General features: G+C 40.6%; 1 protein-coding gene across 4 annotated transcripts in view; it reads right to left on the bottom strand.

Annotated features, from left to right (window-relative positions):
• Positions 1-15,913, bottom strand: part of GIGYF2 (GRB10 interacting GYF protein 2) — a 674,098-nt gene that overhangs the window by 163,900 nt on the left and 494,285 nt on the right. For all 4 annotated transcript variants that reach the window (XM_033959534.1, XM_033959536.1, XM_033959537.1 and 1 more), the window contains one exon: positions 9,035-9,199. In XM_033959534.1, coding sequence (XP_033815425.1) covers positions 9,035-9,199 — 165 coding nt within the window. The remainder of the gene's footprint in view (positions 1-9,034; positions 9,200-15,913) is intronic.

The raw sequence follows: 15,913 nt of genomic DNA, 5'->3' as shown, positions 1-15,913 counted from the left end.
CTTGTTGTTAGATGAAAAAATGAATAAAGAATATTAAATAAAAAATAAGAAATTTGGTTCTCAAAAGAAAACTTAATCGTTGTATTGCTGATCTTTGGCTCTTTTGACTAATGAGTTTGCTTACCACTGGCAAGGTCAAGGATCAATGATGTGGTCCTTTATCAGTGCCTCTACCATCTTTCCTGGTAAAGAGGTCTGACTCACCGGTCTGTAGTTTACTGGATCTCCCCTCGAACCTTTCTTGAATATCAGCGTAACATTCACCACTTTCCAGTCTTCTGGAATCCTTCCTGATTTGATTGACAGATTGACTATTAGTTGGAGTAGTTAAGTTATAGCCCCTTCCAGTTCCTTGATTACCATCAGATGGATGCCATCCGGTCCTGGGGATTTATCAAATCTACCTGCATACCTCTTTTAGACTGACTGTCAACCCTGTCAGTTTCCTGTCTTCGTTTCCTGAGTATAGCCTGTCCGCTTCCTGTATGTTATGTATATCCTCTTCGGTAAAAACAGACGCAAAAAATATGTTCAGTTTGTCGGTGATGACTTTGTCCTCCTTTAGCACTCCCTTTATTCCATGGTCATCCAACGGCCCCACCGCTTCCTTCGCGGGTTGTTTCCTCTTAATATATCAAAAGAAAGTTTTTTGCCTCCTTGGCTATTTTTTCCTCGTAGTCTCTTTTGGCCCCTCTTACTGCCTTATGGCACCTGCTTTGACAATTTATTAAAAGCATATAAATGGGTAAAACATATACAAAAAAATAATACAATAAATAAATCAACATGATTACTCAGTCCCCAAAAGCTAAGTGCAAAAGCATCTGCTAACGGCAGATTTGTAAGCTTTTATATACAAACTGAGAGCATTCCTTTTGGTCTTTATTTGTACATTGGGTTTCATAAGCACACCCCTGAGGAAGGCTTTCCTAGCCGAAAACGGACCATGTTGGGGTCCAGTACAAAAAGGATAAACGACTCTGATAGGCTTGCATTATTATTTATTAATTTTTTGTATAAGTTTTACCCATTTATATGCTTTTAATAAATTGACTGTCCTTGTGGCTGATGTGCTGTGTCTCTTTTGTGTCTTGCATTACTATACGTGGGGCAGTGTTTTCCTCTTTATTGTGTAATACAGAACAAAGTAAAAGCAGACTTGCTAAGTACATTTGTTTGGTATACACTGAAGAAAACTTTTTTTTTGTTTTGTTTAAATCTTTTATTAATTTTTCAAAGTTAACAAAAATGCAGTACAGTATTTACACAAACAGCATTATTCATATATGCATTTATAATCAATCAAAATCAATCAATCATAACCCTCCCCTACCCCACCCAACCAATATCTTGCAAGAGAATAAAACCATGACATAAATATCTCTCTCCTACCCTCCCTCCCCCTGGGTGTGTGTGCAATATACTGATGAGGCTCTTTTGAACTGGGAATGGCAGCCTATTAAAAATGGACAGCTATGTGGTGGAATGGGCAAGCATGAAAAATAAAATAGCAATTATATTTCCTTCCATTGCTCTGGATTTACTAGTTAGGCTTTGTTTATAAGATAAGGACCTATCCAAGGGCAAGGGAGGAGGGTTTAAATGGCTAGATAAAATTACAATTGGAGAAGGCAGAACACAAACCAGATAAAACAAACAGGGGATAATATATTGACCTAAATATGTGTTTTGTGCTGAGGTCACTGGAAACAGGAGTAGGCCTTCTCTCATGTCACTAGAATTAATATATAAGCTCTGTTGAAGACCAGAGAAGATACACACAGGCTGTAGCTTAGTTTTATGAAGTCCCATTGTTTCAATGTGTGCCCAGTCTCCAGAGACCTGCAGAACAGATAAGGTTTGGCTTTTGACCTAGTTGCTATAGAGATGGACTTTTCTTCTTACTACAGAGATTACATTCCAGGGAAGGGGGTTCCCTCTCCTTTTTTGCAGGGTAAAATTAGAAATGCTATTTGGATATACAAAATGCAAAATGATGAATTAAATTTTAGTAAACTAATAACATAGGGACTTTCATATTTAAGGGTTCAGATTGAAATATAATTACCTCTAACAATTGTACTGGAGGATGCATATAGGAAAATGTAGGATTTGTGGGAGTGGACTGGCCACTCCCCTTTTTCTTTCACTGAGACACGGGATTTTCAGTGCATGCTTTTAAATGACTCAGTAACATGGGAGCAGTAGTTTGACTCTTAAAGAGAAATGATTTAAAGATGTGTGAATGGATAATTTCCCTCTGTAAGTATATTATATTGTAATACTTTTTCCTGGTTTCTTCTGTACCTTTTCTTTATTAGATAAACTAGTATTAAAATGTAACTTTTAGGAATTCTTGTATGAGGGGGATGGACACTCCCCCAATATGCATACAAGCACCTTATATGGTATCAAGTATTCATGACCAATTAGATGCAGGCAGTAAAATGTCATCATGTATTAGGTATATTTAAGTGAACCTAGCAGAACAGAATTTTGAGGGCATTATGTCAGGGAAGTTGCATTTACACCCTCTGACTTGTAATATTCCTCCATTGTACAAATGAATGCCTTGAAACAGGACTGTCTGTTGAATTTTAATAAAACAAGATTTTATCTGAAATATTTGTACAATTCCCTAGGTTATATGATCCCGTAAGGAAGGCCTGTCTTGGCTGAAATGCTCTTGGAAAAGTAGAGCAGGCTGCTAAGCAAGATGGAATCGATGGGGTTAGGAGAGACACTAACTGCATGGGTCAATGATTGGCTGAGTGGCAGACTTCAGAGGGTGGTGGTTAATGGTACCCTCTCTAAAACATCGGAGGTGACCAGTGGAGTGCCGCAGGGCTCGGTCCTGGGTCCACTCCTTTTCAACATATTCATAGGGGATCTGACTCAAGGGCTTCAAGGTAAAATAACACTATTCACCGATGACGCCAAACTATGTAATATAGTAAGTGAATGCAGTTTACAGAATTATATGGCGCAGGACCTGCTTACATTGGAAAGTTGGTCCTCAACCTGGCAGCTAGGCTTCAATGCTAAGAAATGTAAGGTCATGCACCTCAGAAGCGGAAATCCATGCAGGACGTACTTCTTGAACAGAGAAACTTTAACTAGGACTTCAGCAGAATGAGATTTAGGAGTAATCATCAGTGCAGACATGAAAACTGCCAATCAAGTGGAGAAGGCTTCATCTAAGGCAAGGCAGATATTGGGTTGTATCAATAGAAGTTTCGTCAGCCGAAAGCCTGAAGTCATAATGCCATTGTACAGGGCCATGGTGAGACCTCATCTGGAGTACTGTGTGCAATTCTGGAGGCCACATTATAGTAAAGATGTGCGCAGAATTGAATCGGTTCAGCGGATGGCCACCAGGATGATCTCGGGGCTCAAGGGTCTCTCGTACGAAGAGAGACTGAACAAATTGCAGCTCTACACTCTCGAGGAACGTAGGGAGAGGGGAGACATGATCGATAAATTTAAGTACCTCACGGGACGTGTCGAAGTGGAAGATGATATTTTCTTTCTCAAGGGACCCTCGGCCACAAGAGGGCACCCGCTCAAACTCAGGGGTGGAAAATTTCATGGCGACACCAGAAAGTATTTCTTCACAGAGAGAGTGGTTGATCATTGGAACAAGCTTCCAGTGCAGGTGATCGAGGCAGACAGCGTGCCAGACTTTAAGAATAAATGGGATACCCATGTGGGATCCCTACGAGTGTCAAGATAAGGAAATTGGGTCATTAGGGTATAGACAGGGGGTGGGTAAGCAGAGTGGGCAGACTTGATGGGCTGTAGCTCTTTTCTGCCGTCATCTTCTATGTTTCTATATTTTGATTGACAAACAGCCATCTAGATAAGTGTTGCTGCGTCTTCCTATATATTTTCTTTTTCTTTGTTGAAGTTTGAAATTGTTTTTTGATATGCTAATAAAATTAGAATTCCAATCAGATATAAATAAAGTTTACATTTAAGGGTGGGATGGAGGTTTGACGTAAATGATTATGTGGCATATTACCAATTCAGGATAAGGACCTGAAATAACATATATGTTATAAGGGGTTCTATGTACTGAGCTTTCTGCCTCTATATGATTCTTCAACCTCCTAGTGAACCTATTACTTGGGAAAGTTTTCTAAAGTTAGGGTGCTGTATTAATGGCTTGAGCAGGATGTCATTTACATTGCATTAATATATATCTAAGCGTTACATTGGTGTGTATTTAAAGATTTTTTAAATACATTTTCTTAAGATCCAAAGAAACTCACTATTTGTGCTTTTGCCAGGTACTAGCGACCTGGATTGGTCACCATGAGGACGGGTTACTAGGATCGGTGGCAAGGAATGTTGTTAGTTACTAGTGACCTGGACTGGCCACTGTGAGGGTGGACTGCTGGGCTAGACGGACCACTGGTCTGACCTAGTAAGGCTATTCTTATGTTCTTTGGACAGAGGCTTATTATACCTGAATATTTATTACCATAGTACACTGCTTATATGATGAGTGGCAACAGAAAAATAAGTATTAATACAAAAGACTAAAAGGAAAGATTTTTTATAGAAAGGGATGAAGACGAATGAAATCCCTTTCAGCAGGTGCTGGGGGGCCAAATCTGTAACAGATTTCAGGAAGGCAAGTGTTAAGCACAGAGATTCTTAGTTGCAAAAATAGTGAGCCCACAGGCTACAGCAGGGGAGGTGGCCAGGTTGGTACTAGCAAACTATAACTCCTCAGAGACTAGCTATGTTGTAGCAATAAGTTGATGATAGTGAGGTAGTGATCACAAATGCTATAGGAACTTAAGAGACCAGATGAACGGCAACCACCTAGGGTGGATAAAAATCAGATTTTTAAAATTTTAAATCATATTAAAAAAAAAAAAAAATAATAATAATAATGCTTTTTTGAGGAAAAATCTATCTAAAAGGTAGTTTTCTATTTAAGATACATTATAGTCCAAAAGTTATTCACAATGAAATAAGGATTAGTTTTTAATTATGTAGCATGAGGTTGTATATTCATGGATGTTTACATTTTTTAATAAATGAATTAAATTAATCCATTCATAATGTCATGGTCAAATTTTCTATCTACAAGATATTATCACAGACGCTTGGCTTTGCATTTCTCAAAGCTGTGAATTTGTGTCTGCAAAGATAACATGCTTCTTCTTCACAACAAAAATGTTATACAATATACAGAGTTGAGAAACAGACCTTAGCTCCATTTTTCCTTTGCAAATTGATGTGCACAGCATCAACTTTTTACCTCTTGAGTGCTAAGTATATATAGCTGCAGAAAGAACTAAGTGCGAGGAGGGAGGAGCAAGCAGTAAAAAATGAAACTGAAACCTTTTGAGCAGAATATTCCACAAGTCTTGGAATCTGTGTGAGTATAGCCTGAGGTTTATCATAAAGGTGCATACATGAACATCAGATCCCTAGGCCCAAAAACTGAGATCATAAAGGACTGGATAGAAACAGAAAAACTAGGATGTCTCTTCCTCACAGAAACATGGCTAGCCTAACACTGACCCCAGAATAACGGAAGTTTGCCCACAAGGCTACAAAATACAAGTAATAATAATAATAATAATTTTATTTATATGCCGCCATACCGGGGAGGTTCTAAGCGGCTTACAGTATGAGAAAAAACAATACATACATACATTGTCAATGAAAATCACAATAAAATTCAATAAAAAGCAATGCATACATTTCAATAAAATTGATCGGAATAAAAGTACAAACATTACAATAAAATTGAACACCATGCAAATAAGAAGCATGAAAATCAAATAGAAACATGGTTAATATAAGAGAAAAAGTAAGTATCATTATAATGTCGGCCTATTAAATAATTGAGTCTTTAGTAATTTCCTGAAGTCTAAGTAAGAAGAAGCTTCTAGCATCATTTTTCCAAGCCAAGTATCCATTTTAGCGGCCTGAAAAGAGAAAGTTTTCTCGAGGAATCTTGTAACGGCAAGATTTTATAGAAGGATAAGTAAACAACTGCACTCTCTGTGTATTTTTGTTACAATAACTCCAGGAAAAATGAGAAAGGAGATAACCTGGTGCCAGACCAAATGCTATTTTGTAACAAATGTAAGAAAATTTGAACAGTATTCTGGACTCCAGTGGTAGCTAGTGCAGTTTGTGATAGAAGGGAGTGATATGCTCCAATTTTTTTAAGCCAACAATGAAGCGAACAGCAGTGTTCTGGACTACCCTTAATCTCTTAAGAATTTTCAAATAAGACCCTACATATATAATATTACAATAGTCCAGTATACTTAAAATAGAAGATTGCACTAACAACTGAAAGGAGACTTCATCAAAATATTTCTTGATGGTACGAAGCTTCCAGAGTAGTTTGTAGAGAGAAAAAATGAGGAGGAGGACTGGCCATCCTGGCCAAAAATACTCTAAATATAGCGCTACAGGACAAAACCTTCGCCCCACATATGAATCTACTTGCCTGTCAATTGTCAGGCCCCACACTTAAAGGAACCCTAACCTGCCTACTTTGCTACATAACACTAGGAAAATGGAACATAGCAAAATCAGAATTCGAAGCATTTATATTTAGAAACTCCCTCACATCAACATACAACCTAATCCTAGGCGATCTTAACCTACACCTGGAAGACGAATCTTCCAACCAAACAGAAAACCTCCTCTCATTTATCAAAACCCTATCCTACAGAATCCTAGACCCACAAACCACACACGAGAAGGGCCACCAACTCAACATAGCAGCCTTCATGTCCCACCAACCCACCACACCAAAAATTCACACCACAAACGGAACATGGTCACGCACCCTCTGGTCAGACCACTACATGTACACCTTCAAAATCAATTGGACATAGGGCAAAACCAAACAAAATAACCAAAGCTTAACATTTCAAGCACACAAAAAGATCAACCCACCCAAATTCTGGAACAAAGTAGACACCATGATACAAGAGGGAAACACCAAGGACTTCATTAGGCACTGGGGCACCTTAAGCACATCCATCCTCGAAGACATGACACAACTGCAGAAAAAGAACAGAATCTGCAGATGCTCAGATAAATGGTTTGACAACGAACTACTGCAACTCAAACAACAATGCAGATGTCTTGAAAGAGAATGGAGAAAAAACAACCAAGAACACACAAAAGCAACCTGGAGAACACTGAACAAACAATACAAACAAAAGCTAAAAGAAAAAAGAAAGGCATACTACACCAATCAGATAGGCATAGAAATTCAAGACACTAACAAACTTTTCAAACTACTAAAGGAACTCACAGACACCAAACCCTACCTTGCCACCAAAACTGCCCCTCCCCCACAGCCAATCAACTGGCTGAATTTTTCAAAAACAAAATATCAACAGCCAGAAACACTGGGACCCCAAACCACCTCGACAAAATCTCGATACCACCAATAGAAAATGAGGCCTACGCAGCAGACAGAAACTGGTCAGATTTCCCAGATACACAATGGCATGACCTAGACAAACTGTACAAAAAATACAATCAATCAGCCTGCGAACTCAACCACTGTCCCCCATACCTGTTAAAAGCCGCCAGCACTAGATTCCGCACCCACCTCATGTGGTGGATTAGTTACTTGCTCACAGAGGGTCAATTTCCACAAGAACTCGCCGAAATCATCATTCTGAAAGATCCATCCAATTATAGACCTATAGCCTCAATACTGCTATACATTAAACTAATGGAAGGACTCACAGCAAAACTTCTCACCGAATACTTAGAAACCCACAACATACTTCACCCCTCACAATCAGGCTTCAGAGGAAACTACAGTACAGAAACACTACTAGTCTCTCTCCTAGACACAGCTAAACAACACCTAAGCAAAGGCAAAAAAAATGCTACTCATACAACTCGATCTCACAGCGGCATTCGACCTAGTAGATCACGACGTCCTACTACAAACACTGGAGGCAACAGGAATCACAGGCAGTCTACAATTGGTTTGAAGGATTCCTCCGCTCAAGAAGATACAGAATAAAAGCAAACAATGAACAATCAGAATCCTGGAATAACCCTTGCAAAGTTCCCCAAGGCTCCCCATTATCATTAACACTCTTCAACCTTTACATAGCCACACTTGGCACATGCTTAGACAAACTAGGCATAATGTCATACAGCTATGCAGACGATATCACCATCTTCCTGCCTTTCGACCAAACAAGCTCCAACACAACAAACAAACTACACATTGCACTAGAAACAGTGTCAAAATGGATGAGAGATCACAAATTAAAACTGCATCAGAAGCCTTCTCTAATGCAGGTGCGGCTCGTGAGAGGAGCCGCGACGACGGCTTTGAACTTAAAAGCAAACTTCGGGTGTGGAGTGTAAGGGAGCCAGCCAGACCGCACAACATTACCTTGGGGTCCGCGAGCGTGGGGCCATTGTAAGCGCGCATGTGCACTCCTGCTGGCCACGGACCTACGGATCACAGATCACGCAGGTAGGAGTACACATGCGCGCTTAGTGTTTTATTATTATAGATGGGCATTACTGAACGACAGCGAATAGTGAGAAAACCATGATTTAAATCAAATCTTTCCGAATAGTGACTGAAATCAAATCCACCCTGAAACCACCACAATAGCACTGGTAACTAGATTATTATAACAATGAGTGTAGTGTTTCAATTGAATTTGAGTTGCTCATATACTCATGAAGGTTGAGAATAAAGAAATAAAATTGAGAAAATCTGTCTTGAGATGAGAAGTAATATCTTTCATGTTTCATGGTGGCAGCTGAGAGATATCCTTATTAGTATGAACAAGAATAACTAATCCAATCTGAATTTCTGTATCACACTTATCCAGTACAGGTTCAAGGTAATTTACAAAAAGCCCATAAGGTAGTATGGGGAATGTTAGTTGCATCTCATCAAGGAGTAACTGAGAAGACTGGATGAGTTAGTTACATTAGAGGATTAAAAGCATCACAGACTATTATCCTTGCTAATTGTGTTGATTCTCTCTTCCAGAGAACTAACCTGTTTCCGTCGTGCCAGTTCTTCTTCTTCATGACGCTTCCTCTCCTCCTCTTCCTGCTGTCGCCTTAGAAGCTCCTCTTGTTGTCTACGTAGCTCCTCCTGACGTTTCCGCTCCTCCTCCTCCCGCTTGACCCTCATTTCTACTTCTCTCCTCTCATGTTCCAACTAGAATTAAATTAGGTTGCAGTGAGGTCACAGATGTTCTTACATAATTCTTAATAGACTCCTATAAGGCAGCTGAAACTAAGAGAGGAATAAAACATGTCTCTGAAAATTATGTTCAATTTTATTTAACTGCCTTTGGTTTAATCACAGCAAAGCAGTTGCAAATAAAAACAAATTGGCAACCCAAAATCTGGCTCTAAAGAGACTCCTGCTTGAACAGGCTAGGACTAGGTCAGCTGCAAACTCCATTAGCAGTAATCCTTCCCTTTGTCAAACAATTATTCTTCCCTGAATTGAGCCTGTATTAGAGGATATACAAGCACCCTATCTTTCTTTATGATGACTCTTGCTGGGGAAGAAGGTTTTGCACCATTCAGTAAAGCACACTCAACTTGAGAAGACAATGCAAAGTTTCTTACCTGTAATGAGTGTTCTATGGAGGCAATTTAACTGGCATACAGAAGTGATGTCTTCCAATGGTCTGGACACAGAACATTTTTCCAGTGCTTTTCAATGCCTCAGTTCTGTAACTAAGCTAATGAGTTCAACTCCAGAACTGTAGAACAGAGGATGTAAGTGGGACCGGCGATTTGCAAAACTTAAATATCCATTACAGGTCAGCACCTTTATTTTCTCTAACAATCAGTTAATCTAGTCACACAGATGGGACTCTCTAGCTAAGAATTCTCTTCAACAAGAGATAGGAAGCAAAATAAAATAAAACTATGAGAGAAAATCAAAATGTAAAGACAAAATACATTTAACAGCTTTAACAGAAGTAACTAAGCAATTGAACATATCACTTTTCCACCTGGTCCCCATGCAAGATGACGCATGTTATATTGTTCAACTAGCTTCTAATTACTGCACAGAAGAAGTTTTTCGGCTGCTCCCAAAGCCAGGTGAGCACCACTTTCTTTACTTCATTATGCTTTGTCTTTTGCTCTCTGGGTGGCAGTGATACACCCATGTCTCGTTGTCAGTGACAACTCTCTCCAGAATACTTGAATTTTCTTCATACCGTCTCAGGAACTGGGTCACAACCTCTACATGCTATTGCTTGAGCAAATCAGTAAGCGGTTTGGGAACCCATTGTGTACAGACTTTCCTCTAATCCAAATCATCATGTATTATGGCAAATGCAGATCCATAGCTGATGTCTCAATTGGCTGAAAATTTGGATATCACTATCCATCAGTCTTCTTTAATCAAGGCATCTGCCCTGTCAATGTGCTCTTGTGTGTGCGATGTTGATTGGTGACCAGAATGACCTTCGTCAGTTATATCTATTCTTCCTGCTTTAAATGTTTTTATCCACTCGTAAGCCTTTTGTTGATTCATTGTGCTATGTCCAAACTGAGTCAATAACTGACAGTGAATTTCCATAGGTTTCACTCCCTCTGTCTAAAGAAAGCATACTACTGCATGTTGTTCTTTGATGGTGCAATCTTGCAATGGAGCGTCCATGTTTCTGACCTCATGGCTGCCACACGTCTAAAGGCCAAGCACTGCACTATGCATGGACAAACTATCCAACAGGCAATGCACAAGTATATATGTTGTATTTCACTAGCTCTGTTGTTTAACAATTGCCTTTAATTTTTGGTTTGCCCTCATATAACAGGATAGAACAGGGTACTCTGAAATGTTAACATGCAGAGATGTCTGATCTCTCTTATCTCTGCCTCGGTAGCATTTTACTGATTATCTTCTAAAAATTGTCAAAGTTCACAGCTATGTTTGGGGTAGGCTAACCTAAACAGTAGGCAAGACTACACAAGTGCTAAAGGCAGCCAAGAGCTGCAGTCAAAGCAAAGTAATAGGTACAGAGAAGGGCAACAAAAATGATAAAAGGTATGAAACGATTTTCCTATGAGGAGAGGCTAAAGCGGCTAAAACTCTTCAGCCTGAAGAGAGGGCTCAGGAGAGATATGACAGAGTTCTATAAAAACTGAGTGGAGTGAAATGGGTAGATGTGAATCTCTTGTTTATTCTTTCCAAATATACTAGGAGGCATGCAATGAAGCTACTAAGTAGTAGATTTAAAACAAAACAGAGAAAATATTTCTTCACTCAACATGTAATTAAACTCTGGAATTTGTTGCTAGAGAATGTGGTGAAATCAGTTAGCTTAGCAGGGTTTAAAAAAGGTTTTTCCTACAACAAAAGTCCATAAACCATTGTTGAGATGGCTTGGGGAAATCCACGGCTTATTTCTAGGATAAGCAGTATAAAATCTGTTTTACTCCTTGGGATTGTGGCAAGTACTTGTGACCTGGATTGGCCATTGTTGGAAACAGGATACTGGGCTTGATGGACCTTCGCTCTGTCTCAGTATGGCAATTCTTATGTTCTTATTTCTCGACAAATGAGTAGGACATCAACACGGAAACTATAAGTGTTTTTTTTAATTTTAATCCTCTTTTTTTTCCCTTCATTCAAAAAGATTATTAAAACTAATCTGGATCCTTATTTATTCTTTATACTAAAATTTCTACTTTTAAATAGATTAATTATTCCTAACATTACCTCCCTTCATGAAACATTTTAAAATAACCAAAGCTCTTTCTATCAATTAATTTCCTTCAGCTCTTTCTATTAATTAATTTCCTTCACAATTTTTCTCTTTTTTCTAAATTGACCCTACCCTTATGTACAAACCTTAAATGTTTTTTTATTTTTTATTTTTTTTATTCATTTTTAATTAATTTTATAAATTGTATAAATTGTATTTCTCCCTTTTACCTACTTGTTTCAGTTTGTATTAATAGAACATAATGATTAGTCTGTATAATAGTTCTATTTGTATTTGTCATCCCTGGCTTTTACAATTATGTAATACGCATTGAAATATTGGATATTGCGTAAAATCAAAATTTAATAAACTTGAAACTTGACAAACACACAACTCAAAAGAAATATCATCCTCTACTTTTACACACAGGGAGAGTGGGAATTGTCAAATACAAGGGCTGTTCAAAAAGTATCAGACCTTTATTCATAAAAAATATTCAGATTCAGATACAACAATTTTATACTAATCTCTTTCAAAGTAGTCCTCTTGGGCTGCCACACACTTCTTCTGGAAACAGTGCTGGAACGCCTCTTTTGAGATTGCTTGCAACTGGTCATAGAAACATAGAAATAGACGGCAGATAAGGGCCACGGCCCATCTAGTCTGCCCACCCTAATGACCCTCCCCTACCTTTGCTTAGTGAATAGAACCCAAGTGTCGATCCCATTTGGCCTTAAAATCAGGCACGCTGCTGGCCTCAATCACCTGCAGTGGAAGACTATTCCAACGATCAACCACCCTTTCAGTGAAAAAGAATTTCCTGGTGTCACCTCGTAGTTTCACGCCTCTGATTTTCCACGGATGCCCTCTTGTTGCCGTGGGTCCCTTGAAAAAGAAGATATCTTCTTCCGCTTCGATGCGGCCCGTGAGATACTTGAACGTCTCGATCATGTCCCCCCTCTCTCTGCGCTCCTCGAGCGAGTATAGCTGCAGTTTGTCTAACCATTCTTCGTACGGGAGATCTTTGAGTCCCGAGACCATCCGGGTGGCCATTCTCTGAACCGACTCCAATCTCAGCACATCTTTGCGATAATGTGGCCTCCAGAATTGCACACAGTATTCCAGGTGGGGCCTCACCATGGATCTATACAATGGCATGACGACTTCCGGCTTACGGCTGACGAAACCCCTGCGTATGCAACCTGGGATCTGTCTTGCCTTGGATGAGGCCTGCTCCACCTGACTGGCAGCCTTCATGTACTCAATGACGATCACCCCCAAGTCTCGTTCTGCTACCATTCTTGTTAGGATCTCACCATTAAGGGTATAAGTCTTGTATGGATTATGGTTGCCTAGGTGCATGACTTTGCATTTTTTGGCATTGAAGCTAAGTTGCCAGGTCTTAGACCAGCGCTCCAGTAGGAGTAGGTTGTGCATCATGTTGTCGGGCATTGAATCTTCGTCCGTTGTGCATTTGCCCACTACATTACTTAGTTTGGCGTCATCAGCGAATAATGCTATTTTACCTCGAAGCCCTTCTGCCAAGTCTCTTATAAAGATGTTGAATAGGGTCCCAAGTGGAGTGCCCAAGACCGAGCCCTGTAGCACTCCACTGATCACCTCCGTCATTTCTGAGGGGGTGCCGTTCTCCACTACCCTTTGAAGCCTACCACCAAGCCAGTTCCTAACCCATTTCGTCAAAGTGTCACCTAATCCTATAGAACCCATCTTGCTCAGCAACCTGCGGTGAGGTACGCTATCGAATGCTTTGCTAAAGTCCAGGTACACGATGTCCAGGGACTCCCCAACATCCAGCTTCTCCGTCACCTAGTCAAAGAAGCTGATCAGGTTGGATTGGCATGATCTCCCCTTAGTAAATCCATATTGACGGGGGTCCCGTAGATTTTCCTCATCCAGGATCTTATCCAATTGGTGTTTGATTAGAGTTTCCATTAGTTTGCTCACTATTGATGTTAGACTCACTGGTCTGTAGTTTGCTGTCTCCATCTTTGAGTCCTTGTTGTGGAATGGAATGACGTTAGCCGTCCTCCAGTCCAGCGGGACGCAGCCTGTACTAAGGGAGAGGTTGAAGAGCGCTGACAGTGGCTCCGCCAAAACATCACTCAACTCCCTAAGCACCCTGGGGTGTAAGTTGTCAGGCCCCATTGCCTTGTTAATCTTGAGTTTTGACAGCTCATCGTAGACATTGCTGGGCGTAAACTCGAAGTTACTAAACGGGTCAACTGAGTCAGCCCTTGTCTGTAGCTGAGGGCCAATCCCTGGTGCTTCACGGGTGAAGACTGAGCTGAAGTATTCATTTAATAGTTGGGCTTTTTCGGAATCCTTTTCCACATAGTCTCCGTCTGGTTTCTTAAGACGTACAATCCCGCCTGAGTTTTTACTTCTGTCACTGATATACCTGAAGAAGGATTTATCTCTCTTCTGGATGTTCTTTGCCAGAGACTCCTCCATGTGGAATTTAGCCTCCCTGACTGCTGTTTTGACTGCTTTTGACTTGGTCAGGTAGTCTGCTCTAGAGTCCTGTTTCCCCGATTGTTTGTAAGAAATGAATGCTTTTTTCTTCTCCTTGATGAGGTCTGAGATCTCTGCAGTGAACCATTGCGGCTTGTTGTTTCTTTGCCGTTTACTTACTAATTTAACATAGTCGCTTCTTGTATGGTGGCTTTCAAAGTCGACCACATTTCTTCCACGCTATCGGTTTTTGTTTGGCTTTGTAGCGCCTGGTGAACAAAGGAACCCATGTCTTGGAAGTTTGTGTCCTTGAATTTGAGGACCTTGGTCAGCGTGGTAGATTTAGTGAAACCTTTCCTAAGATTGAACCATACCATGTTGTGGTCACTGGAGGCCAATGTGTCGCCCACCGAGACCTCTGTGACACTTTCTCCATTGGTAAGTAATAGGTCCAGTATTGCCTGATCCCTTGTTGGGTCTAACACCAGTTGCTTCAGACCAGCTCCCTTCATAGAGTTTAATAGCCTCCTGTTTCTGCCGGAATCAGAGGTTAGTATATCCCAATCCACATCAGGCATGTTGAAGTCACCTAACAATACTGTGTCCCCATGTAAGGTGATATTTTCTATATCCCCGATTATTTCCATATCCAGGTCATCCTGTTGTCTTGGGGGTCTGTAAATTACACCAAGATACAAGCATTTGTCCTTCCCTCTGGCCAAATTAACTCAAGGGGATTCCCCAGTGTATTGGACATCTGAGATTCTTGTGACCTTAATGTCATCTTTAGTATATAATGCTACACCTCCTCCCAATCTGCCTTCTCTGTCCCGGCGAAGCAAGTTGTAACCCGGTATGACCATGTCCCACCCGTGGGAGTCTGTGAGCCAGGTCTCAGACGGTCTGTCGCATTCTGCATGATGTCTTCTCTTGATTGAAATCTGGTCCCTTTCAGGGACATTTTCAGCTTGGGGAAAAGCCAGAAGTCACACACAGCCATGTTGGGAGTGTAGGGAGCCTGAGGAATTACAGGTATGTTGTTGTGTTTGATCAGAAAACTCTGTATCAAATGTGAAGAATGGGCAGGTGCATTATCGTGATGGAACTGCCAATTGCCGGCTGCCCACAGGTCTGACCGTTTGCATCTCGCAGCATTACGAAGGTGACGTAGAACCTCTTGGTAGTACCCCTTGGTGATGGTTGTGCATGTGGTGCATACTCGTGATGAACCAAACTATTGGAGTGAAAGAAGACGGTTACATGATATTGCTATTGCTGCAGACCTGCCTTGCTTTTTTTGGCCTTGGGGATGTTGAATGCTTCCCTTGTGATGACATCAACTTGGTTTCTGGGTCATACCCATAAACCCAGAACTCATCGCCAGTGATCACTGTGCTGAGAAAGTTGGGATCACTATCCACAGTCTCCAGCATGTCCTGTGCGATCTCTAAATGGAGTTGATTCTGCTCGATCGTTAGCAGCTTTGGCACGAACTTTGCTGAAATTCTCCTGAAGCCCAAGTCCTCAGTTAAAATGGATGAACGGATCCAACGCTGATGCTCATCTCGCCTACAAGTTCTCTGATTGTGATTCAAAGATCCTGCATCACTAGGGACCTAACTTGATCAATGACAATCTCATTTCTGGATGTTGAGGGCCTACCTAGGTAAGTCAGGGGAGGGTACCCATTCACATATTAGTGCAGAAAGGAATTATCCTGATGAGGT

Source organism: Geotrypetes seraphini, chromosome 9, assembly GCF_902459505.1.
Source record: "Geotrypetes seraphini chromosome 9, aGeoSer1.1, whole genome shotgun sequence".
In the NCBI taxonomy this organism is placed as follows: Eukaryota; Metazoa; Chordata; class Amphibia; order Gymnophiona; family Dermophiidae; genus Geotrypetes; species Geotrypetes seraphini.
Note: the sequence above shows the minus strand (reverse complement) of the source record. Positions and strands in the feature narration are given on the sequence as shown.